The 25,265-nt window shown below is 45.0% G+C and overlaps 1 protein-coding gene across 4 annotated transcripts in view; it reads left to right on the top strand.

The window, feature by feature from the left end:
• The first annotated feature begins 812 nt into the window (after positions 1–812).
• MINDY4 (MINDY lysine 48 deubiquitinase 4) overlaps positions 813–25,265 on the top strand; it is a 118,517-nt gene continuing 94,064 nt past the window's right edge. Inside the window, exons 1-6 of one of the 4 annotated variants that reach the window (XM_061414213.1) lie at positions 814–984; positions 6,014–6,052; positions 7,044–7,163; positions 13,153–13,388; positions 16,832–17,078; positions 21,263–21,690. In XM_061414213.1, coding sequence (XP_061270197.1) covers positions 922–984; positions 6,014–6,052; positions 7,044–7,163; positions 13,153–13,388; positions 16,832–17,078; positions 21,263–21,690 — 1,133 coding nt within the window. In that variant the 5' untranslated portion in view covers positions 814–921. Of the gene's footprint in view, positions 985–6,013; positions 6,053–7,043; positions 7,164–13,152; positions 13,389–16,831; positions 17,079–21,262; positions 21,691–25,265 lie in introns of all 4 variants that reach the window. The other 3 variants (XM_061414214.1, XM_061414216.1, XM_061414215.1) reach the window with 3 other exon arrangements.

Here is a 25,265-nt window from a genome sequence, read left to right as displayed (position 1 = left end):
AGCCTGTGACCTTTCAGTTCAGTTCAGTTCAGTCGCTCAGTCGTGTCCGACTCTTTGCGACCCCATGAATCGCAGCACGCCAGGCCTCCCTATTCATCACCAACTCCCGGAGTTCACCCAGACTCACGTCCATCGAGTCAGTGATGCCATCCAGCCATCTCATCCTCTGTTGTCCCCTTCTCCTTGCCCCCAATCCCTCCCAGCATCAGAGTCTTTTCCAATGAGTCAACTCTTCGCATAGTCTTAACCTCTCTGAATCTCAGTGTCTTGTTTTTAAAGCATAGGCCAATAGTAACCACCTGGACTGGAGGCTGCAGGATTAAAGATGTGATGATGTATGTAAATTCTTGCTGCTTAGTAACTGGCAGTGTCCTTATGGGAAAGCAGGCACCAAGGAGGCCAGGGACTCATCCTTTAAGTTCAGCACCAAGTCAGCAGAAAGCCCTGGGCCTCCTTTTCCCTGCAGCCCCGGCCAACTGAGGTCAGGCAGCCTGTGGGAACCCAGGAGAAGGCGGAGGTGCTGGGGTTAGATCTCTAGGGGCCACTTCATGTGGGTTTACTCCTTTAGGAATCAGGAGGCAGGCACTCTCCCCCATTCACACCTTGAGAGATGGGGACTCAGACTGATCCAGGAAACCCAGAGGGACAAGGCCAGTGCCAGGACGCACAAGTCGGGAGCCCCTGGCCCGGTCCCTGGGATGCATGGGATTTGTGCCTTCTGGTTTCTGCTTCCCGCTCTCAGAGCAAGTTTGAAGGATGCTCCTCCCCTTTCCTCTCGCCTTCCCAACCCGCTCACTCCCAGTGGAGGGGCGGAGTTCCCGGGCCCTGCTGACACCGTCACCACGGCAACGCGGCCATACTGGCCGCAACGGACCGGGGGTCTGGGTCTGCGGCGCTGCGGCCTCGTGGCTAAAGCGGAGCATGGACACCCTCTTCGTGGAGGAGGTGGCGGCCTCCCTGATCAGGGAGTTCCTCAGCAGGAAGGTACGTGGCGCCACCCTTATAGTTATGGGAAGTTGCTTGATTGTGGGGGTGGGTGAGGGGAGCAGTCTGGAGACTCTCCGGCCCTGAGATCTTTTGGGAGGGAACCCTTCCCCTGCCCGCTGCCTGCCCTAGAGATGACTGATGTGAGAGCCCCTTTCCCCGGACTTTGGGAACTACATTTCCCAGGAGCCCTTTCTGTGTCCGCTCACTTCCCGTAAGCCCGTAAGCAGGGACAGGATAGCGGCCGCCCTTAGAGGTATCTCTCCCTTCCCGGCTCGCGAACCCCGGGCCTGCGCCCCCCTCATTTTCTTACAGTTCCCGAGGCTCTGGGAGCCCAGCAGGCCGGCATGGGTGCCCAACTCTGATGTAATCAGACTTACATCCCACTAGGCAAGAACTTCCTCCCAAAGGGAACCCAGAGGGCTAAAAAAAGTTCTTGCCAGTCAAACCCTTTAGTCCTGTTCATCAGTGGGAAGGTTCAATCGAGGTCGTTTTAAGTTCTCCTGTTATCTTGTACCGGTGGCTGTATCTTCCCTGGTGGCTCAGCTGGTGAAGAATCCACCTGCAATACAGGAGACCCCCGTTCGATTCCGATTCCTGGGTCGGGAAGATACCCTGGAGAAGGGATAGGCTACCCACTCCTGTATTCTTGGGCTTCCTTGATAGCTCAGATGGTAAAGAATCCGCCTGCAATGCGGGAGACCTGGATTCGATCCCTGGGTTGGGAAGATCCCCTGGAGGAGGTCATGGCAACCCATTCCAGTATTCTTGCTTGGAGACTCCCATGGACAGAGGAGCCTGGTGGGCGGCAGTCCATGGGGTGGCAAAGAGTCCAACACGACTGAGCTACTAAACACAGCAGAGCACATTATCTTGTACCAGGAGAGTTTTCGGGGAACTCAGAAGTTGGGGCGGTCCTTGGCTGTCACCTGTCCTGACAGTGGAGGTGAAGGCGGGCTGGGGAAGAGGTTGCTGGGAGTTACACCATGTATAGTAGGAGTGTAGGGAGAGTACCCATTGCTCTTACACAAGATCTCCTGGAGAAGGAAATGGCAACCCACTCCAGGATTCTTGCCTGGGAAATCCCTTGGACAGAGGAGCCTGGCAGGCTACAGTCCATGGGGTCGCAAAGAATCTGACAAAACTTAGCGATTAAACAACAGAAGAAGAATAATAAGACCTGCCCATGGCAGATTTATCAGAGAAGGCGATGGCACCCCACTCCAGTGTTCTTGCCTAGAGAATCCCAGGGACGGGGAGCCTGGTGGGCTGCCGTCTATGGGGTCGCACAGAGTTGGACACGACTGAAGCAACTTAGCAGCAGCATGGCAGATTTATAGTGACGATTAATAATGATCTACAGGCAGGTTCCAGCCACTGTATCTGGCACATAGTAGGCATTCAACATCTCTGATGTGCCCCTGTTTTGAAAGTGTCTTTCTTTGCTTTTCGAAAATATATTTTTATTTAAAATGCAACGTGGCCTCAACTGTATCTGCTCTGTTTTTATGACTAATTGACCCACCATCACCTAGTCCTGGCTACACACAGGGTATCAATGATACACCCTGTGAGGATGACCACTGCCATCATTTAAGTCTGGGCTACCGAGCAGAACTCCCTGAATGTCTTCCCTATGCCTATCCTCTCTTGAGTACAAACGAAATCCAAAATTGTCAGCTGCTGTTCGAGGCTCCCCTGTAGCCTGACCCCAGCTTACCAGCCCAGTTTCATTTCCAGCTTCTCTCACATGCTTTCCCCTGTTCCTTCCCAAGTCCCATCTCCTTCAAGAGGTCTCAGGTACCTGTGGCTGGAATAACTGGCTCATTTGTCTGAGGTCTGCTCATGGGCCCTCATGTTATAGTTTATGCATCTGCCTGTCTCACTCACTAGACAGGTTCACATTGCTGACACTGAACTGGGCAGAGCCTTTGCAGTTATCTGGTTCACCTGGCTTCCTCTCTTTCAACTTTTCGTCGGGAGACACTAAACCCCAAGAGGAGAAAGGAGTCTGTTACCCACAGTCACTCAGAAAGGCATGGAGAGCTGGGACTGCAGCCCAGATCGGCCGCTTTCTGCTCTGGGGTGGAGACTGTGGACTCTCCTTGTGGCTTGGTGCAAAGCAGGTACCTACCTACCTAACCAAGAGAGTTCCCATCCTGATGTGAGGTACCTTCCAGGTGCCTGTTTATTTTCTCAAACCCTCATAACAGTGCTGAAACACATGTATAATTATTCCCTTTCACAAAAGACTATGATCAGACTGGGAGGTGAATAAACTTGCCTGGGGTGAGCGGATCAGATCATGCCACTCCTCTGCCCAAAACCCCCGGTATATTTCTTTTGCAATTAGAATAAATCCCAGGAAAGGCCTTGCCCAGGCCTACCAGGCTCCCTACAACCTGGCTGCCAGCTCCCCCTTGAACCTCACCTTCTACTGCTGCTTCCTTTACCCTCCATCCTACATCATGCCCAGGTATGCTGGCCTCCTCCAAGTGTGATCCCTCCACAGGGAGAATCAGGACAGTCTCCTGGCAATGGCGGCATCCACCAAGCTCGTGCCCCAGCTGCACTCTCCTGCAAGCACGTGTCCTAGCCTGCCTCCACCACCTCTTGCAAGTGGTCATGCCCTAAGCCTGTCGTTTCCATAATCCCAGTTCCAAGCATCCCATCATCCTCACTTCCAGCTCATTCCCATCAGCAGCCCAATATAAACTATTCTTCAGCCTCACTCCCATCTCCATTCCACTGTTCTTGCCAACTTTTCATGGTCCCTCAGCCCTCCTGTGGCCTCTCCCCACGTCTTACCCACACATCACCCCTCAACACCCCGCTCCCTTGTCTGTCTCTCCCTTCTTTATATTTGGCCTACTGCTTGCTTGCACTGCTCAGCTGAATGAGGCTGGGGAAAAACACACGGTTATGTTGACGGTTTCACGATCAATTCATGGTCTCTCACTCCTGTGATGTCTCAGAGATGCCTGCCTACCTGGTTATACTTCTCCAGTCTTGTTCTTAGTCACTCAATTGTTTCTGACTCTTTGCGACCCCATGGACTGTAGCCCGCCAGGCTCCTCTGTCCATGGGATTTCCCAGGCAAGAATACTGGAGTGGGTTGCCATTGCCTTCTCCAGTCTCCAATCTTAGATGGACATTTCACACATCTCTCTCCTCAAACTCCAGAGCCCCTTCCCCCTCTTAATTTCACTGAGAAAATAGAAGCATTCATGAGAAAACTCCATCATGCCGGACCACTACAGTAACTAACCCTCTTGGGCCTGAACCATCTGCCCCATCCTCCCTCCTGCTCTTAGGAATGAGTTCTCCATCCTCTGGGGAAGGCCAAGCCCCCGCTGTGTGCCTGTCCTCTCTGTGTGCTCCAGGACACTGGTGCAGTTACCATCCTCTCTCTCTATCGAATCATACATTTTTGCCTTCTCTACTGGGTTGATCCTATCAACATGTAAACATGCTTCTACACATCCCATCTTGACCCCCAAGCCCTTCCAGCTACTAGTCTATTTTTCTTCTCCCTTTTATAGCAAAACTGTATGAAAGGACTATGTATGCTCTGATTCTAATTCTGCTCCCTGTTTTCTCAAACTTTAATCAGGCTTTTGTCCCCATCAATCCATGGAGACAGCTCTTGTCAGGTTCATCAGTGACTTCTTATTTTTAGTCTTTACATTTACTGATCTAACAATCGTGTTGAACTCAGTTGGTTATGCCCTTCTTGGAAAACTCATTCTCCTTGGCTTCTGGAGGTCACCTCCCTTTTGCTTTTCCTTCTGTACCTCTCTGGTCACTCTTTCTTGGGTTCTTGGCAAGTTCCCTGTGGCTTCCGGAGCTGTGCATGTGAAAGTTGCTCAGTTGTGACCGACTCTTTGCAACCCCATGGATTGTAGCCTGCCAGGCTTCTCTGTCCATGGAACTCTCCAGGCCAGAACACTGGAGTGTGTAGCCTATCCCTTCTCCAGGGGATCTTCCCAACCCAGGGATCAAACCCAGGGCTCCCTCATTGCAGGCAGATTCTTCAGCTGAGCCACAAGGAAAGCCCAAGAATACTGGGGTGGGTAGCCTATCCCTTCTCCAGCAAATCTTCCCAACCCTGGAATTGAACTGGGGTTCCCTCATTGCAGGCAGATTCTTTACTGTCTGAGCCCCCAGGGAAGCCATGTGCGTGCCAGTGGATTTAAAGACCTAGTCTCTGACTCTCTTCTCTTCTCATTTTTTCAGCCACTTCCACCACTGTTGTGGGTTCCATTACTGTTGACATGCTGACAGTTTCCAAATGTCTGTCTCTAGCCAAGACCTCTCCTTGAACTCTTACATTCTTTCCAACTGCCTAGTTTACATTTCCACTTAGATATCCAATAAACATCTCAACTTCACACATTCAAAACTCAATTCCTGATTCTTTCTACCTCCTGCAATTTTCCCCACTTCAGTAAGTAGCATCACTAACTGTATGGTTGGCTGGGCCAAAGCCTTTAGAACTATCCCTGGCTCTTTCCTTCTTGTGCAGCTTGCATGCAGTCCATCTGTACACTTGTGGGCTTTACCATCAGAGCACATAAAGAATGTAACTACTATTTACACTTCTGCTACAACTACCCTGGTCTAAGCCACCTCCATCTTTCGTGTGAATTGTTCTATAGCTTCCTAGTCTTAATGCTTAATCCCCTGTCCCATATAGTCTGTCCTCAACCTAGAAGCCAAGCAGTCCTTTGCAAATAAATATGTTAGTTCAGAATGCTCCTTTTTCCCCAGTCCTCCAGTAGGCTTCCCATTTCACAAAAGCCAACAAGGCCTTTGCTTAGCAAGCTCTGGGCAACCTCTCTGACTTTATTTCCTGTCACTTTCCCCTAGTTTTATGGCTCTAGCTATACTGGCCTCCTTGTAGCTGCCACAGGGCCTTTGTACTTGTCATTTGGGTGAGCTCTATGAGGGTCAGGACTTTGGTCTTTTCACTCCTCTGCCTCTAGCAGACAAACTGGTGGACTAGTGGCTTGTTCCTTTCATTTCACAGATCGGAAACTGGAAAACAGGAGTGAGCACATGGATGATGGTCAGTAAATAGCTGACTAGAAACTTCCTTTTTATTCTCTTTGATTCAAGGTGGCATGCATATGTCATTTCACAAATTCTTCTTGGCCCAGCTCATGGCAGGTAGCAGTTTTTTTCTTGTTTTCCCAGCACTGAGAGCCTCTGCAAAATTCTGAACACAAAGCCTGGGGGAGCCTCTGAAGCCTGGCTCACACTGAGGTCTGGATCCATCAAGAGCAAGGGGCTCCCTTAGCGCCAGGCTGATCTGCGTGTGAGGCATCTCCCATTCTTCTGCCTTTCAGTGATCATCACTGTCTGGGGAGGTGGGCAGGCTGCAGCTGCTGTGGTTGTTTTCAAAAGAGGGAGCCAGACTCTTAAGGGGCCCCAAGGGCTGGGCCTTTTGGGAGTTCAGGGCTGGAGGATGGAAAGCAGCTGCGCTGGGACACAGCAGACATGTCCTTTGAGTCACCACGTGCTTCCTGTGAGTCTGGCTCCTGGTGTCATCTCCTCACAGTCCAGGATGGTCAGATCTCCAGCTATGTGAGTCCACTCTGTTACGCTGGACAAATCAACGCTGGCGCCCCATCTGCAAAAAGAAGGGAATGACTGTTGGCCTTTTGCTTATGTATTTCCTCCTGTTTATTTTTAAAGCTTCATATCCCGTGGCCCCAAATCTAAGCCAAACCCTGCGCTCCTGAGCCAGTGGTGGGCAGCGAGACAGTTACCTCCATTTTGCTTTCTTTTTCTCTAAAATGTGCTGACAGCTTCAGCCTGAGCTCCACCCACAGGGTGGCTGTAGGATTCGGAGTAATAATCATGAAGATGATGTCAAGTGTAAAAGTTACGTAAGAGTAAATTCTTAAGTCAGTTTTCAGTCCTCCCAATATACTGTGAGGAAGGTGGGAGAAGATGACGGTAATGAACATCAGCAGTCTTTTTGTTGATCCTCTGCGTCAGAGCTGGGAAGGTTTAGATTTAAAATGGTAAATAGTGATTTAGAGTACTTCCCTCAGGGCTTAAAGAAGACGTATGTGACCATGGACCAGGAACGCCCACGCTCCGATCTCAGCATAAACAGCAGAAACGATCTCCGAAAGGTTTTGCATCTTGAATTTCTCTACAAGGAGAACAAGGTACATACTTTCAAAGTGTGGTGGGGAGTTTTGGAACGGATTTTGGCAATGTCACAGTACTCACGAGCCCTGCCAGGTCACCAGAGACCAGTGGCTAGAGGCTTGCCGCACCTGCGGTCAGGGAGAAACAGACAAATCCCGACTGTGTGCTGGGTTTCTAGCTTCTGTCTGCCCCACCCCACTGTCAGCACGCATGCACTGTATGGGGCTCATTTTTGCACCCAGGCCTGAGCCTGTTAACAATTATTCCCTGTGCTCCTTCCCTTCCCGAGAGACTATTTTTAGTAAGACTGTACTGAAGAATATAGCATTCAGTTATGCTAAAATTTTCCATTCTTTGCCTCCTGAAAAAGGAATGGTTTTCCTTCTTCAGCTCGGAGTAATAACTTTTTTCTTAAGGCCACTGTGACATTTAATTCAGGCAGATGGGGGGTTTGGGTTCAGCTAACCCAGATGTGTTGAAGTTGAGATAGCAAATGGAACAGATACTTCCTTGGGTGGTGATGGGGGTGCTTACTTGACCCCCCTCCTCGATCCCCCCACCGTCTGTTATAAGCCTTCAGAACGCTGCATAGTTTTCTTCTGTTGTGCTTATTACGCTTATAATAGAATATTTGTGTGGGTGTTTACTTAGGATCTGCCTCCCCCACTACTCTGGACGCTTCAGGATACCGGTTGTATCCCCATACTTCACCATGATGCTTGATGATGTGGTAAATAGTGTGTATTTATGAATGAATGAATGAATGAGCAAGTGAATGAAAATATGAATGAATGAATAAAAATACCGTTCTGAATTAATTGCTCTTTCTATTAGAAGAGAGAATCTTATGATTTGACTTGTTGACCAAAAATGAGGCACCATGTGAGAGTTGTGAGTTAAGTTTTATTTGGGGCAAAGTGATGACTGCAGCCTGGGAGGCAGCGCCTCAGCGCTGAGAGACTGCGCCAAAGAGGTAGTGCCACCGCCACTGCTAAGTCACTTCAGTCGTGTCCGACTCTGTGCGACCTCGTAGACGGCCGCCCACCAGGCTCCCCCGTCCCTGGGATTCTCCAGGCAAGAACACTGGAGTGAGTTGCCATTTCCTTCTCCAATGCATGGAAGTGAAACGTGAAAGTGAAGTCACTCAGTCGTGTCCCCATGGACTGCAGCCTACCAGGCTCCTCCATCCATGGGATTTTCCAGGCAAGAGTGCTGGAGTGGGTTGCCATTGCCTTCTCCGAAAGAGGTCGTGGGGAAAGGGCAATATATAAGATTTTGGTGAAGCAGGAATTCAGTGCAATCAAGCACTTACTTTACAAGAGATTTTCTGCTAGTCACAAGGAGCTGATGTCATCATGAAGGGTTTTAATGCTTTTCTACGTATGAGGTACAAGGATTAGGATCCTGAAATCAGTTCCTAAAAATATTTCAGTATCCTGAAAATATCAGTTCCTGAAAACTGTCTTAAGACTTGTTCTACCAGTTTCCCTGGAGCACAGAGTGCCTCACTCTCCACCCTGAACTCTCTCTGGGTGTGCCAAGAGCTGCAGCAGCACAGGGGTCAATCTCCACAGAGGCAGATGGCAAATGCCCTTAGCAAGCACCAATTTATAGTTGACAGATTCAAGAACAGGCTCTCCAGCAGATGTTGCCTTGTGGGAGGGCGTAGTGTCAGAGGTGGAAAGAACCTCATGGACATGTTGTTCAGCGTTTATCACAAGTGGCAGACAGGTGAAGTCTTTCCAGAAGTCCTGGAAAGACCTTTGTGCTCTGGGTCCTGTGGTGACACGCGGGCCCCTCCATTTCCTGTACGCACTTGGTTGAAGTCCTGTAGACAGAAGACTACTGCCCAGGTAGCAGACACTCATCAGTCATCCACCGGCTCTCTTACAAGGCAGGAGAGTGGATTGTACATTTTACAAAGATTTTTTTTCCAGAGAGAGTGAGACAGTTAAGCAGAAAATTCAATTAACCATTGTGGCACAGTGAGATTTTTGTAAAGATGCACCTTTACCTAACTTCCCAGAAGCATCTTTGTCATTCAAGTTATTTTTATTTCTTCACTGTAGTATGGTCTCCCTAAGGTAGCTATTATCTTAAGATCCTTAAGATATTTTCATTCAGTTCAGTTCAGTTCAGTCACTCAGTCGTGTCCAACTCTTTGAGACCCCATGAACCGCAGCACGCCAGGCCTCCCTGTCCATCACCAACTCCTGGAGTCCACCCAAACCCATGTCCATCTAGTCGGTGATGCCAACCAACCATCTCATCCTCTGTTGTCCCCTTCTCCTCCCGCCCTCAATCTTTCCCAGCATCAGGGTCTTTTCAAATGAGTCAGCTCTTCGCATCAGGTGGCCAAAGTATTGGAGTTTCAGCTTCAACATCAGTCCTTCCAATGAATACCCAGGACTGATCTCCTTTAGAATGGACAGGTTGGATCTCCTTGCAGTCCAGGGAAGAGTCTTCTCCAACACCACAGTTCAAAAATATCAATTCTTCAGCACTCAGCATTCTTTATAGTCCAACTCTCACATCCATACATGACCACTGGAAAAACCATAGCCTTGACTAGACGGACGTTTGTTGACAAAGTGATGTCTCTGCTTCTTAATATGCTGTCTAGGTTAGTCATAACCTTGCTTCCAAGGAGTAAGTGTCTTTTAATTTCATGGTTGCAATCACCGTCTGCAGTGATTTTGGAGCCCAGAAAAATAAAGTCTGTCACTGTTTCCACTGTTTCCCCATCTATCTGCCATGAAGTGATGGGACCAGATGCCATGATCTTAGGTTTCTGGATGTTGAGCTTTAAGCCAACTTTTTCACTCTCCTCTTTCACTTTCATCAAGAGGCCCTTTAGTTCTTCTTCACTTTCTGCCATAAGGGTGGTGTCATCTGCATATCTGAGGTTATTGATATTTCTCCCGGCAATCTTGATTCCAGCTTGTGCTTCCTCCAGCCCAGCGTTTCTCATGATGTACTCTGCATATAAGTTAAATAAGCAGGGTGACAATATACAACCTTGATGTACTCCTTTTCCTATTTGGAACCAGTCTATTGTTCCATGTCCAGTTCTAACTGTTGCTTCCTGACCTGCATACCGGTTTCTCAAGAGGCAGGTCAGGTGGTCTGGTATGCCCATCTCTTTCAGAATTTTCCACAGTTTATTGTGATCCACACAGTCAAAGGCTTTGGCATAGTCAATAACACAGAAATAGATGTTTTTCTGGAACTCTCTTGCTTTTTCGATGATCCAATGGATGTTGGGAATTTGATCTCTGGTTCCTCTGCCTTTTTAAAAACCAGCTTAAACATCTGGAAGTTCACAGTTCACGTATTCCTGAAGCCTGGCTTGGAGAATTCTCAGCATTACTTTACTAGCGTGTGAGATGAGTGCAATTGTGCAGTAGTGTGAGCATTCTTTGGCATTGCCTTTCTTTGGGATTGGAATGAAAACTGACCTTTTCCAGTTCCTGTGGCCACTGCTGAGTTTTCCAAATTTGCTGACATATTGAGTGCAGCACTTTCACAGCATCATCTTTTAGGATTTGAAATAGCTCAACTGGAATTCCATCACCTCCACTAGCTTTGTTCATATTGATGCTTCCTAAGGCCCACTTGACTTCACATTCCAGGATGTCTGGCTCTAGGTGAGTGATCACACCATCGTGATTATCTGGGTCTTGACGATATTTTTGGTACAGTTCTCCTATGTATTCTTGCCACCTCTTCTTAATATCTTCTGTTTCTGTTATGTCCATACCATTTCTGTCATTTATTGAGCCCATCTTTGCATGAAATGTTCCCTTGGTATCTCTGATTTTCTTGAAGAGATCTCTAGTCTTTTCCATTCTTTATTTTCCTCTATTTCTTTGCAGTGATCACTGAGGGAGGCTGTCTTATCTCTACTTGCTCTTCTTTGGAACTCTGCATTCAAATGGATATATCTTTCCTTTTCTCCTTTGCTTTTGGCTTCTCTTCTTTTCATAGCTATTTGTAAGGCCTCCCAGACAGCCATTTTGCTTTTTTGCATTTCTTTTTCTTGGGGATGGTCTTATTTCCTGTCTCCTGTACAATGTTACGAACCTCCATCCATAGTTCATCAGGCACTCTGTCTATCAGATGTAGTCCCTTAAATCTATTTCTCACTTCCACTGTATAGTCATAAGGGACTTGATTTAGGTCATACCTGAATGGTCTAGTAGTTTTCCCCACTTTCTTCAATTTCAGTCTGAATTTGGCAATAAGGAGTTCATGATCTGAGCCACAGTCAGCTCCTGATTATTTGATTTATCCAGTAGTTATTAGCTGTTATACAATAAATTGGAGCTTATATTTTACAGGAAAATATACTCATTAATCTGTCTGTGTCATCACAATTTTCACGTTCACTCAGCTCAAAACTAGAGTGATTCTGGGAAAGCCCTGCGATTTAATGTTAATTCTAGTAATTTGTTTTCCCCCTTTAACTGTACCGTAGATAAAATGCCTATATAAAACTACGGTTTTGAAAAATGGTATCCGTAGATTTGTATAAAGGCTGTATCTTTATGAGCAAAATGATACGAAAAACCACAATGTATAATTCAGGTATTTAGGGCCCCAAATTTCTCATACTGAAAGGAAAATAAGAAGGTTGAAGTAAATTATGTAACGTCCCCAACCCCCCAACTCTCTTCCCTGTAAGTTTCGTTTAGACTTAGACAAAATAATTTGGGTCCTATTCTAAAAAATAAAACTGTCCCCTGATTTTGACTGCCTGATAATTCTGTTGAGTTTGGTCATAACCTGTGGGTCTTGGTCCCAGAGTTCTACTACATAGGTCAGGGAAATTGTAAGGGGGGAAGACTGGATACACCCAAGGGTTCCCTCTGTGCTAGGCTCTTTATCAGGCACTTTATCGCTCTGACGGCAAACTCACCACCTGCCCCATGCCTGGTTGCCTTTCCGAAGGGCCTGAATGTTACCCGGCAGGTGGGGTGCTGACTGCCACATGGTCTAGCTCCTGAGACCAGTTTGAATAGCTCTGTCTGTGTATATTACTTAGGTGAATGTCTAAAAGGAATCAGGGTTCTAATCTTGGCGATTCTAGTTTAGTAAGACTCAGCAAGGCCTGAGAATTTGTGTTTGAAAAAAACCTTCAAAGGTAATATTTAGTGCTGTCAGAGTAGGGGAGTACTGACACCACTTGTTTCCAAAATCTACTACCAAAGAGTTTCATTTTATCTTTTTTAAAGATTGGGACATAAACGGAGTCAATCCTGACTGCCTCTCTGTGCTCTTGCACTAACCTTCTGCTGTTTGTCTCTGTCGTTCCTGTGTCCAGTGTTAGATGTTGAGTACACAAGCTAAGAAGGGGCTTCCCAGGTGGCTCAGTGGTAAAGAACCCGCCTGCGGCGCAGGAGCCACAGTAGACAAGGGTTAGATCCTCCACGGGAAGATCCCCTGGAGGAGGGCATGGCAACCCACTCCAGTATTTTGCCTGGAGAATGCCATGGACAGAGGAGCCTGGCAGGCTGCAGTCCATAGGGTCATAAAGAGTCGGACAAGACTGGTGACTTAGCACACACACACACGTAGCATACACAAAGAAATCATGCAGGGCCCAAATGTTTATAAACTTGTAGAATTAGTGATCATAAAGACTGAATTGTTTTTTTGAATGAAAGGATATATGTTTTATAAATTTATTTCCAGGTGAAAAAAACCAAGAGGAAATTTGATTAGGGGTGCCTCTGTTCATATCACATTTTATTACATTTGTTCACTGAATCTCCTGTCTCATGCATTGGATACTAGTTCTTTGAAGGTATTGATTTTATTTTCATCTCTGTTGCTCCCTAACACAGAACTTGACATATAATAAGTAGTTAGTGAATGTTTGCGGAGACAATGTATGGATGAGTAAGAAGTTGATAAACTATGTCAAAGAATTGCAGTGGCTGCTTTTCCCACCCTTCCTCTAAAACTGTAAATAAATTAAGGATTTTTTTTTTCTTCCAATGATAGGCAAAGGAAAATCCTCTAAAAACAAACCTTGAACTCATTACCAGATACTTTCTGGATCACTTTGGAAATATTGGTAACAATGTTACTCAAGAAACACCGATCCCGGAACTCTCAGTACCAAAGAAAAGTAACAAATTACCATTGAGAAGCTCAGAGACCACTCTGGTAAACATATACCACCTTGCAGATGAAGATGAGAGTTGGAGAACATCATTGTCAGAAATAAGCAAAGCCAGGTATCTCTTCTCATTTATACTGTGGATTAGTTTCTTATTGCTTCTGTAACAAATAATGATAAACTCAGTGGCTGTAAATAGTGGCTGTTTCTCCAGAGAAACACGACCAGCAGGAACCAATAAGATATATAAATGTGTATAGGTATAAATATACATTGGCTCCCCAGGTGGTGCTAGTGGCAGAGAACTCGCCTGCCAATGCAGCAAACATTAAGAAATGTGTTCGATCCGTGAGTTGGGACGATCCCCTGGAGGATGGCATGACAACCATCCTCCAGTTTTCTTGCCTGGAGAATCCTATGGAGCCTGGAGAGCTACAGTCCACAGTCTAAAAGAGTCAGACACTACTGAAGTGACTTAGCACGCATGCATAAATATATGTGTGTATAAATGTTATGTATTTAAATAAAGATTTATTTTAAGTAATTGGTTCATGTGGTCGTAGTGGCTGGCAAGTCTGAAATCTATGTGGCAGACTAGTATGCTGGAAGCTCAGGCAGGTTTTCTGTGTTACAGTCTTGAGGCAGAATTACTTCTTTGGGAAACTTCTGTTTTTGTTCTTAAGGTCATCAACTGATTAAATGAAGCCCACCTATATTATCTAGAGTGATATCCTTTACTTAAGCAGCTGATTGTAGATATTAATCACATCTAAAACATATCTTCATAGCAACATCTAGACTAGTGTTTGACCAAACACTTGGGGAGCATAGCCTAAACAAGTTGACCTACAAAACTGAACCATCCTGATGTCCTAAAGAGACACCAATTTATTACCTTACAGTTGAGGTCAGAAGCTGAAAATTGGTCTCACTGGGCTAATGGCAAGGTGTCAGGAGGGTTGGTTCTTCCTAGAAACTTTGAGGGGAGAATCTGTTTCCTTCCCTTTTTTAAATTCTAAAGGCTGCCTCCATTCCTTGGCTTGTGGCCTTTTCCTCTGTCTTCAGAGCACATCATTACAACCCCTGCTTCCTTTGTCACATCTCCTACTGCGGACTCATCCTCCTGTCTCCCTCTAAGAAGGACCCCTGGGACTGCACTGGGCCCACCCAGTCAATCTATGGTAATATGCCCATCTCAGGACTCTTTTGATTTATTTTTTACTGGATATAATTGCTTTACAACATCGTGTGAGTTTCCTCTGTACAACATTGTGAGTCACTTGTGTGTAACATTTATCCCCTCCCTCTTCATCTCAAGAGTCTTAACATAATCATGTCTGCAGAGTCCCTTTCTTTGCCGTGTAAGGTAACATATTCACAGGTTCCAGGGTTTAGGGTGTGAACATCTTCAGGAGGCCGTCACTCAGCCTCCTGTGGCTGCGTTTTCAGAATCCCTGTCATGGAGCTTTGTTGTTTTTCTCTAGAGGCCATGGGAATGGACCACTTTGTGATGGAGGATACTTATGATTCAAAATGTGTAATTTAATTTCCATGATTCAGGAGGTTCAAGGGCTTCCTTTGTTTGCATTTTCTTAAAGACAGGGGTATAGAATTCTGAGAGGCCACAGAACACTGGAGAGATGAAAAAAATCTGAAAAATAAGGCCTTTTAGAACTCAGAAAAAAAATGAAGTCGCATTCTTTTTTTAAAAAAACTATTTATTTATGTGGTTACACTGTGGAAAATTCTGAGAGAGATGGGAATACCAGACCACCTGTCCTGCCTCTTGAGAAACCTATATGTGGTCAGGAAGCAACAGTTAGAACTGGACATGGAACAACAGACTGGTTCCAAATAGGAAAAGGAGTATGTCAAGGCTGTATATTGTCACCCTGCTTATTTAAGTTATATGCAGAGTACATCATGAGAAACACTGGGCTGGAGGAAGCACAAGCTGGAATCAAGATTGCCGGGAGAAATATCAATAACCTCAGATATGCAGATGACACCACCCTAATGGCAGAAAGTGAAGAAGAACTAAAGGGTCTCTTGATGAAAGTGAAAGAGGAGAGTGAAAAGTTGGCTTAAAGCTCAACATTCAGAAAACTAAGATCATGGCATCTGCCATCTATCTGCCATGACTTCATGGCAGATAGATGGGGAAACAGTGGCTGACTTTATTTTTCTGGGCTCCAAAATGACTGCAGATGGCGATTGCAGCAATGAAATTAAAAGACGCTTACTCCTTGGGAGGAAAGTTATGACCAACCTAGACAGCATATTGAAAATCAGAGACATTACTTTGCCAACAAAGGTCCGTCTAGTCAAGGCTATGGTTTTTCCAGTGGTCATGTATGGATGTGAGAGTTGGACTATAAAGAAAGCTGAGCGCTGAAGAATTGATACTTTTGAACTGTGGTGTTGGAGAAGACTCTTGAGAGTCCCTTGGACTGGAAGGAGGTCCAACCAGTCCATCCTAAAGGAGATCAGTCCTGGGTGTTCATTGGAAGGACTGATGTTGAAGCTGAAACTCCAATACTTTGGCCACCTGATGTGAAGAGCTGACTCATTTGAAAAGACCCTGATGGTGGGAAAGATTGAAGGCAGGAGAAGGGGATGACAGAGGATGAGATGGCTGGATGGCAGTACCGACTCAATGGACATGAGTTTGGGTAAACTCTGGGAGTTGGTGATGGACAGGGAGGCCTGGTGTGCTGCGGTTCATGGGGTCACAAAGAGTCGGACATGACTGAGCGACTGAACTGAACTGAACTGGATCTTATCTGTGGCATGAGAATCTTCGATCTTTGTTGCAGCATGTGGGATCTAGTTCCCCAGCCAGGGATCAAACTTGGGCCCCCTGGATTGGGAGTGCGGAATCTTAGCCACTGGGCCACCAGGGAAGTCCTGCTCTCTTACTCTCTTAAACATACACACACATACACGTGCACCATCTTTTTTTCTTATTCTTTCTCTCTCTCAATGCCAAGCAACCCAGGAAAAGAAGCTGTTTCCATGCCTAACTTTGCTGAACTTTAACTGGGAACACCAAGTTTGCCAAAGGTCTCCATCCACCACCTTCAGTAGTGTGCAGTAAATGGGCTCCACCCCTTTCAAGACTATACCATCCTCCCCCTTTATCCATGGGGGATACATTCCAAGCCCCCCAATAAATGCCCAGTACCCTGGTTAGTACTAAACCCTATATATACTATAGTTGGGGTGGGGTGGGGAACTATGGTATTGAAGGGCGACAGTTTTCCTTAATCACTGGGGTCTGGAAGAAACAAGGATGCTCTTTATGTTGACAGTTCAAAGAATCCTATCATCGGTCATCAACCCGGATTTTGTTTCTTGTTTCTGGCCTCATTTTGTAGGCCAGACCTGCCCAGATACAGAAGTCTTTTCTTTTCCTTACCTTTAATGATAAAGCTGGTTAGAAATCACCACAGATTTGTGAATGGGCTTACTGTGAGTGCCTATGGACTGTGCAATTTATTATTATTGCTAGCAATTTCCTTTGAGGACTCTGTTTTAATGGAAATATCCCTTTTTTTGCAGACACGACAGTCTTGATGGGGATGTACTTGGTCATTTTGTATCATCCAAAAGGTCCTCACACAAAAGTAGGCCCATAAAGACTGTCGCAGGTGAAAGCCCCGCTGTGGCTTCTGCTTGGGAGAAGACGGACAAGCTTCCAATGTCAGAGCCTTCCTTGGACACGAAGAGGATGGGAGAGAAGGTCAGGCCAAAGTCTGGCCTGATTGTCCGAGGCATGATGGCCGGGCCCATTGCCAGCTCCCCACAGGTGGGCCTGATGCTTGAGCTATGAGCATGATGAGCTATGAGCTATGATGCTTGAGCCTGATGCTCTGAGCATGGAAATTGAGGACAGGCATGGCTTAAGGGGTGCCTGGGTTTATTTAGGGTGCCCCACAAGACGGCTCCAGAAGGGAGGATGTATATCATGGGATGGGCAAGAACAAGGGGCCTTTTATCATTCCCTAGCTCTACTGCCAGCTTTCTGTGGGGCCATGGCCTCATCACCTTCCCTGCCCTCAGTTTACCCATCTTATCAACTAGGTGGTTACCATGGTTCTATGTTCCTTTGCCGAGTGAGAACACATCGACCTAGGTTTATCTTTGCAGTTCAGGAGTGGGGGACCCAGCCAAGTCTAGAGAACGTACTTTTTATTTTTAAAAACATGATAGTGAAAAGAGGAAAAAGAAATCCCAATCCTTATAGTTTGGTTTTGCTTTAAAAAAAATTCTAAAAATTTAACACTGATGTTTTATAGACTCCCTTAAAGAGAGGCGATGGTAGGCTCCTGTCAGGTGGGAAACTAAAGCAAAGGAGAGAATGAATGTAAAAAGAGTTTGTAAAACTTTAAAAGAGAAACAGAACAACAAAGGAAAATCAAACACCAAACTCATAGTGTACTGTCAGTCAAATCAGGGAGCCTAAGCAAACCAAAAACAGGTCATCTGTGTCCACGCTGGTCACCCCACTCTCGGGGCAGCATGTGTACATGCAAGTGAGGCTTCAGGGGCAGCGCTGTTCTTCCAGCTCATCTGGAATTAAAGGCAAAAAGCAGTGGACCCTCTCTCCGCCCCTGCCTACATCTCGTGAGATTTTTGGACAAGGTCTTTAAAGGTCTTTTGGACACGGTCTCTTGGCCATGGTCTTGTTTGTTAGACCAGGTGTCCGAGACACCTTTGAGATCTGGAATTTCATGGCTCAGAGATGATCATGCAATTGGAAAAGGGAAAAGTTTCTTCATTGTCTTTTCAGAAAACTAGGGGTATTCTTTACTATTACATCAAAGCTAGACAAGTTGTTTCTTAATGTGGAATCTGAAACCATCCCAATGAACTTTTTGTGTGTTATCAGTTTTCATTGGTTTGTTTTGCACTTTGAATGAATCTTTTACCACCGCATGGCTTAGTAACACGATGCATTGGTCACCTGAAAGTTATTGTTTTATGAAGTTATATAGATTCTCTGAATGTTGACACATTTCATTATACAAGAAACCATAAAAAAAAGTCACATTTGTTAATGTCATCACTCAACTCCTCAGAAAGTTTTTAAGTATCCAGAAGCCCTCAAGTTCATAATGGTAAACATGTTTCTCCAAATTCTGATTTTTAAGGTAACTTGTATTTGATCACTGGCAACAATATATCATTTGTTTCCCTTGAGTTCAATTTATTTTCAAGAAAATGCCTGCCAAAGACCTGTCTGAATTAACCGTAGTTCATCTGTCAGTGGTTCCATGAAACACAGTAGCAAGTTCAGCTCACAGCTCAGATGGCTGCATATAGGGCTTTGCCTAGTCACAGCCGTCATCATCTGTATCCCACACAATGTTTATATATATATCTCCTACTTTGTCACACAGACTATTAAAGAGATGTCTAACACAGGATCAAGATCGGAGGCAATTAACATTTTCTGTGCATCAGCAAGGACATTCTTAAGTGAAATTAGCATGTTTATTGTAAGTGGGGTTGAATACCTCGAGCACTGGTATAGTTGGGTGCCGCTGCCTTGATTCGTGCTGAAGGTCAGCAGGTTTTCCCACCAGTGCTTTTGGATCATCACTGCAAGCATCAACATGGTGAAAAACGCACATCATATCTTATTATTATAATGAAAATAGTTTTGAGCTCTCTGAAAGGGTTTGGGCAGGGACCCCTAAGGTTGATGGGCTATACTTTGAGAACTGGTGGACCAGATGAATGTTAGGGTCCTATCGTACCATGACTTGCTTTTTTATATATGTATTTATTTGTTTGGCAGTGCCGGGTCTTAGTTGCGGCACGAGGGATCTTCGATTTTCATTGTGGCATGAGGGATCTTTAGTTGTGGCATGTGGGATCTAGTTCCCTGACCAAGAATTGAACCTGGGTCCCCTGCATTGGGAGCGCAGAGTCTTAGCCACTGGACCACCAGGCAGGTCCTGCCTACCATGACTTTCGAATCATCAAGTCTGTGCAGTTCAGTCCCCTTCAGTACTGAGGTGTGAGGGCGAGGGCTTGGACCTGCTTTACTACTGAGAGATTGCCACAAACTCCTCCCCAAAGAAGAAGCAGTTCTCCTCTGAGGTGTTTTTTTCCCCTGGGGTATCTGAATCTTGTGAAGGGACACTAAAGTGGCATTTCCCCAGGTTTTCTGGAAGGTGTTCTGTGGGCTTTTGAGTGCTTTGGCCATACAAGAGAAAAGAGCGAGGTTTGCTAGGTATTGCATCATTTTTTACCTCTAGGTCAGCTCTGCACTTTCGAAGGATGAGTAAGAGGCTGGGTTCCCTGCCCTTGGCCGGAAGTTTGGGTCTTCTTGGGAACAATGACTAATGTTTTCTTTGCTCTGTGGCAAGGAATGCCCTGGGTGGCTTTCGGAGGAGGTTTATGGTGCCTAGTAATTTCCACTGGGTGGGAACAGGACAGAATTAGATGTTCTTTTTTTGGCACAGGCTTTACCATTTGGCTCAGGATTATTTCTGGAATTGCTGAGATCCAGAAAAAGCTCAGCAGGTGTATTTTTGTCCCCTCCCTCTACTCCTCCACCTCAGACGGGTAACAACGTGAGTTCCCATTTTACTGGTTAATGATTGATAGAGAGGACACTTCAGTTGACTGCTCTGAAGTTCCTGCATTTTGAAAGTGAGCAAGACTTGATTGCTTACTAGGTATAGGTCACTGAACTGGGAAGCTCTGGGGACACCAGAGAGGAAGGAATAACGGCCTCCATCACTTGGTCTACTGGCAGGAAAGGGTAGGGCCGTGAGTATGCGGGGACAGGGGCAAAGATACTAAGCAGTGGCGTTGTAACATTTGCTGGCTGCTTCAAGAGGTTGGCTCTGTGCTACTGCCGTACATGGGTCTGGGTCTTTCCTTTAGCCCTCACCGTGGTCTTGTGGGAAGTCAGCACTGCAGGTCCCCAATTGTTTATCCAAAACCTCTGGGCCAAATGTGCTTTGTAATTTAGATTTTTTTTTTTTAAACTTCAGAAAGGAAATACAGTGCATAAACCACGTACCACAGAATGCCCGAAGTAGGGTTTGATGTAGCATCCCATAAACAAAACATATCTGCCACAAAGCATATGAATATTCATGCTTGAAAAAAGACCACAAGGGAATTCCTACAATCCAGTGGTTAAGGTTCCTCACTTTCACTGCTGAGGGCCTGGGTTTGATCCCTGGTCAGGAAACTACGATACGCCAAGCCCCATGGTGTGGTGGGGTAAAAAAAAGACTACAAGTAACTTCATAACAACTAAAAAGAATTTGCCATAGGATTCCAACAGAAATGTTCACTTTTTAGAGGTTTTGGGGTTTAGAAATTACAGATAGCAGATTGTAGACAGATTAGATTACAGGAAGGGCAAGTGAGGAACAAAGAAGTTCAATGACTTGTCACAGGGGACATAGCTAGCAGGTGGCGATTCAGGAATTAGAATACATCTGACCCTGGATGGAGAAGGCAACGGCACCCCACTCCAGTACTCTTGCCTGGAAAATCCCATGGATGGAGGAGCCTGGTAGGCTGCAGTCCATGGGGTCGCTGAGGGTTGGAAACGACTGAGCAACTTCACTTTCACGCATTGGAGAAGGAAATGGCAGCCCACTCCAGTGTTCTTGCCTGGAGACTCCCAGGGACGGGGGAGCCTGGTGGGCTGCCGTCTATGGGGTTGCACAGAGTCGGACACGACTGAAGTGACTTAGTAGTAGTAGTAGCTGACCCTGGAGCTCTCTCTAAGGGGTGTGGGATGGGGCTGAGGCATGCTCCTGGGGTTTATGCTCGTGGGGTGCTGAGAAAGCATGAGAGAAGTGGGGCCCCTGAGAGTCTCCTCAGAGGGTAGGTAGAATTTTAAGAGAAGGACTTGAGGATGGAAAAAGTGGGAAGGGAACATCATAGTCTTGAAGTAGGTTATTTCCCACCTCCCTCCAAGGGGATCCTCACCTCTGCTTTTGTCTTTTTCCCTTTCAGGATTCCCTCCGCAAACGCTCGCTGAGGCGGTCCCAGGCCTTGAGCAGTGCTACCCAGCCTCACAAGGAAGGGAGCCCACAAGAGCCCGAGCTCTCTACTCACACCTCCACCTGTCCCACCCCTCTGGAGGGACCAGCTTCCAGCACCACCTCCACCTCTAGGAGCCCTCAGGGCCTGCTCAGCGAGCTAACCTGGGAAAAGCAGAGAACCTCGCCTGGCAGCCCGCCTCACCTACCAGGCAAAGGGCTGCTCCCCAGGGGGAGTGGTAGGTGGAGAGACCTTTCTGAAGACAGTCCAGCTGTGGACAGTGGCTCAGAGGCCATCAGAACCCCCCCGAAGTTCTCCCTGTCCAGTGGGAATGTCCCGAAGACGCAGGAGAAGCCGGAGAGAGCGTTCGAACGGCAGGGGAGCCAGCCCCCATCCCTCAGGTGAGTGTGCTATGCTCAGGTGATGGTTTTTCAGAGAACAGTCCAGTCCTGAGTGGCTCCTTGGGCTCTGAGTGCGGCTGGTGAAGTGGGGGAAGTGATGCTAGTCATTCCACCAGGGAGAAAATAGCCCAGAGCCCACACACTAGGAAGCTTTGGGGAGATTTCTTTGGCTCTTACTTCTTCTCAAGGGTCAGGCTGATATGGTACAAGAGAGGTTGGAAGCCGGAGGTATGATGGTGAATCAGCTCCCATGAGGCTCCTTAAGGGGCAGTTTTTTAAAACCCTATCCCGAGTCCTTCTCTTTTATTCTTTCACAATGAACCTTGAGGATTCCTACACTGATTGATTTTTGAATGTTAAACCAACCTTATATTTCTGGAATAAAACACACTTGGCTATCATATATTAATTTTATATATTGTTTGATTTAATTTATTAGTATTTTGTATAGGGTTTTTGTATATAAATTCATGAAGGAGACTGGCTGGCAAATTTTCTTTCTTGGAACAACAGCCTTGTCAGATTTTTTTATCTAGGGTATGCTAGAAGTAGTTCTTCTTTTTTTTTTTTTTTAATAGTCTTGAATAGTTAGTGTAAGATTGGTGTTATTTCTTCCTTAAATATTTGAGAGAATTTTCTGAGCATTGACTTAAAAGGTTTTAAATTATGAATTCAAATAAAAATTTTTAAATTAAAATTATCTTTTTTTAATGTTTTTAAAATAACATTTATTTCTTAAAAGTTAGCATGTGCATAATAGGAAACCAAAAAACACAAGAAGCAAAAAACAAAGTAATTCATAATCACAAGCAGTTTAGCATTTGTTTGTCTTTCTAGGTATCATTTGTGTATTTTCACAACTAAGCATCCGTTTTTATGTGTAATTAAACTTTTCTATTTCATTTTGTGTCAGTTTTGGCAAGTTGTATTTTTCCAAGGAATTTAACCATTTAATGTATATTTTAACTTCATGTATATAAAATTGTAATTATAAGATCATGGCATCTGGTCCCATCACTTCATGGGAAACAGATGGTGAAACAGTGGAAACAGTGTCAGACTTTATTTTTTTTGGACTCCAAAATCACTGCAGATGGTGATTGCGGCCATGAAATTAAAAGACGCTTACTCCTTGGAAGGACAGTTATGACCAACCTAGATAGCATATTCAAAAGCAAAGACATTACTTTGCCAACAAAGGTCCGTCTAGTCAAGGCTATGGTTTTTCCAATAGTCATGTATGGATGTGAGAGTTGGGCTGTGAAGAAAGCTGAGTGCCGAAGAATTGATGCTTTTGAACTGTGGTGTTGGAGAAGACTCTTGAGAGTCCCTTGGACTGCAAAGAGATCTAACCAGTCCATTCTAAAGGAAATCAGCCCTGGGATTTCTTTGGAAGGAATGATGCTCAAGCTGAAACTCCAGTACTTTGGCCACCTCATGCGAAGAGTTGACTCATTGGAAAAGACTCTGATGCTGGGAGGGATTGGGGGCAGGAGGAGAAGGGGACGACAGAGGATGAGATGGCTGAATGGCATCACTGACTTGATGGACATGAGTTTGAGTGAATTCCGGGAGTTGGTGATGGACAGGGAGGCCTGGCGTGCTGCAATTCATGGGGTCGCAAAGAGTCGGACACGACTGAGCGACTGAACTAAACTGAACTGAACTGATAATGTCTTCTTATTGTCTTCAGTCTTCAAGATTGTCTCTGTTTCCATTCCTGATACTGGTAATTTGTGTTCTGTTTCTCAGCTAGTTTTAGTAGGGGGTTGTGAATTATATGCTTTTTCTTTTAAAGAGGTAACTTTTGGCTTTGTAGGTTTCTGTTCAGTTCAGTCGCTCAGTCGTGTCTGACTCTTTGCGACCCCATGAACCACAGCACACCAGGCTTCCCTGTCCATCATCAACTCCCGGAGTCCACCCAAACCCATGTCCATTGAGTTGATGATGCCATCCAACCATCTCATCCTCAGTGTTGTAGGTTTGGTTTCTAATTTATTGATTTTCACTCTTTCATTCTGCTTTCTTTGAGTTTAGTTTGCTATTATTTTCTATTTTATTGATATGTATCTTGAATTATTGATTCTCAGCCACTTTTTCTTCTTTATCCCTTCTTCCTCCTCCTCTTCTTTTTGGCATTTCTGATTTTAATTTCTAGGGGGTTTGTTGACTGCTATTCCAGAATTATTTTCAATATTTCTTACGTATATTAACTGCTCCCATTGAGTGTTTACTTAGTGCCTGACACTATACCACTTTTCATATATTATTATATAATTCTTAAACCAGCAAGAAGGTATTCCTCAATTTACAGATGAATCCAAAACCCATCATGCCTGTAAACACCATCTTATACTCTTCAGATTATTGTGTTTTTGTTTGTATGTGTTGTATATGTTTCAAGAAAGTGCATGTGTGCTCAGTCATATCTGACTCTTTACAACCCCATGGACTGTAGCCTGCCAGGCCTCTCTGTCCATGGAATTTTTCAGGCAAGAATACTGGAGCAGGTTGCCATTTCCTACTCCAGGGGATCTTTCTAATTCAGGGATCAAACCTGTGTCTTCTGAATCTCCTGCATTGGCAGGTGAATTCTTTACCATTGAATCACATAGGAAGCCCCTGTGTATGTTTTAAGCACTAGTAATTTACTTGCAGTGTTTTAAGCACTAGTAATTTCTGCAGGACTGGTATAAGATAGGCATCCTGGTTTGTAGTACTGCTGTTTTAATCATTTGCTGTGCATCTAATATGTGCCAGACATTGGTAGTACAAGGGAAGCTAAACCGATGTAGTCTATTAAGTCCCCTTGTGACCATGGATAAGCTGGGCCTACTTTGCTTAGACATTTTTTTGGCTAGTTTATTTGATACATATACATATAGAATTATTATAACTTTCTGTTGGAGAGACTTCTATTATTATGAAATTTCTCTTCATTTCTAGTAATGCTTATTGCCTTAATGTCTATCTAGGTATAGCTACCTCAGCTTTCCTTCGATTAGTGTTTTTATGGTATATCTTTTCCATATAGTCCATAAATATATATTTTTTCATATTTAAGGGTGCCAACTAAAAGCCTTTGGGGTTTACCAGGCTTTCCCCCTTTAAAAGCTAATTATTTAAACTGAACTAAAACAAAGCAGAACAAAAACAGGTGACCCATTTTTCCCACCTTCTACCCACCTCAGCCTTCTTCTTTTGTAATATCTTTTAAAGCTACAAATTTCCAAGTAATGCTTTGTCTGTATCCCACACGTTAATACATTATATAATTATATAATTTAGTTAAATATTTTCTCATTCCTGTTGTGATTTATTCTTTTGACCCATGGGTTATTTAGACATGTATTGACTAATTAAAAGCCTTTGGGCTATTTTTCTGGTTATCTTTTTGTTGTTGATTTTTAGCTTATTTCTACATTGTTCATAATATATTCTCTATGATTTCAGTCCTTTTGATATTTGTTGAGATTTCTTTATGGTCTAGTGTATATTTAAAGTTTATCTCCTATGGGCAGCATGTATTTGGATTTTTAAATCTAGTCTGAAAATTTTTTGCTTTAGTTGAAATA

Source organism: Bos javanicus, chromosome 4 (genome assembly GCF_032452875.1).
Source record: "Bos javanicus breed banteng chromosome 4, ARS-OSU_banteng_1.0, whole genome shotgun sequence".
Lineage (NCBI taxonomy): Eukaryota > Metazoa > Chordata > Mammalia > Artiodactyla > Bovidae > Bos > Bos javanicus.
This window is presented reverse-complemented; position numbering and strand designations above follow the sequence as displayed.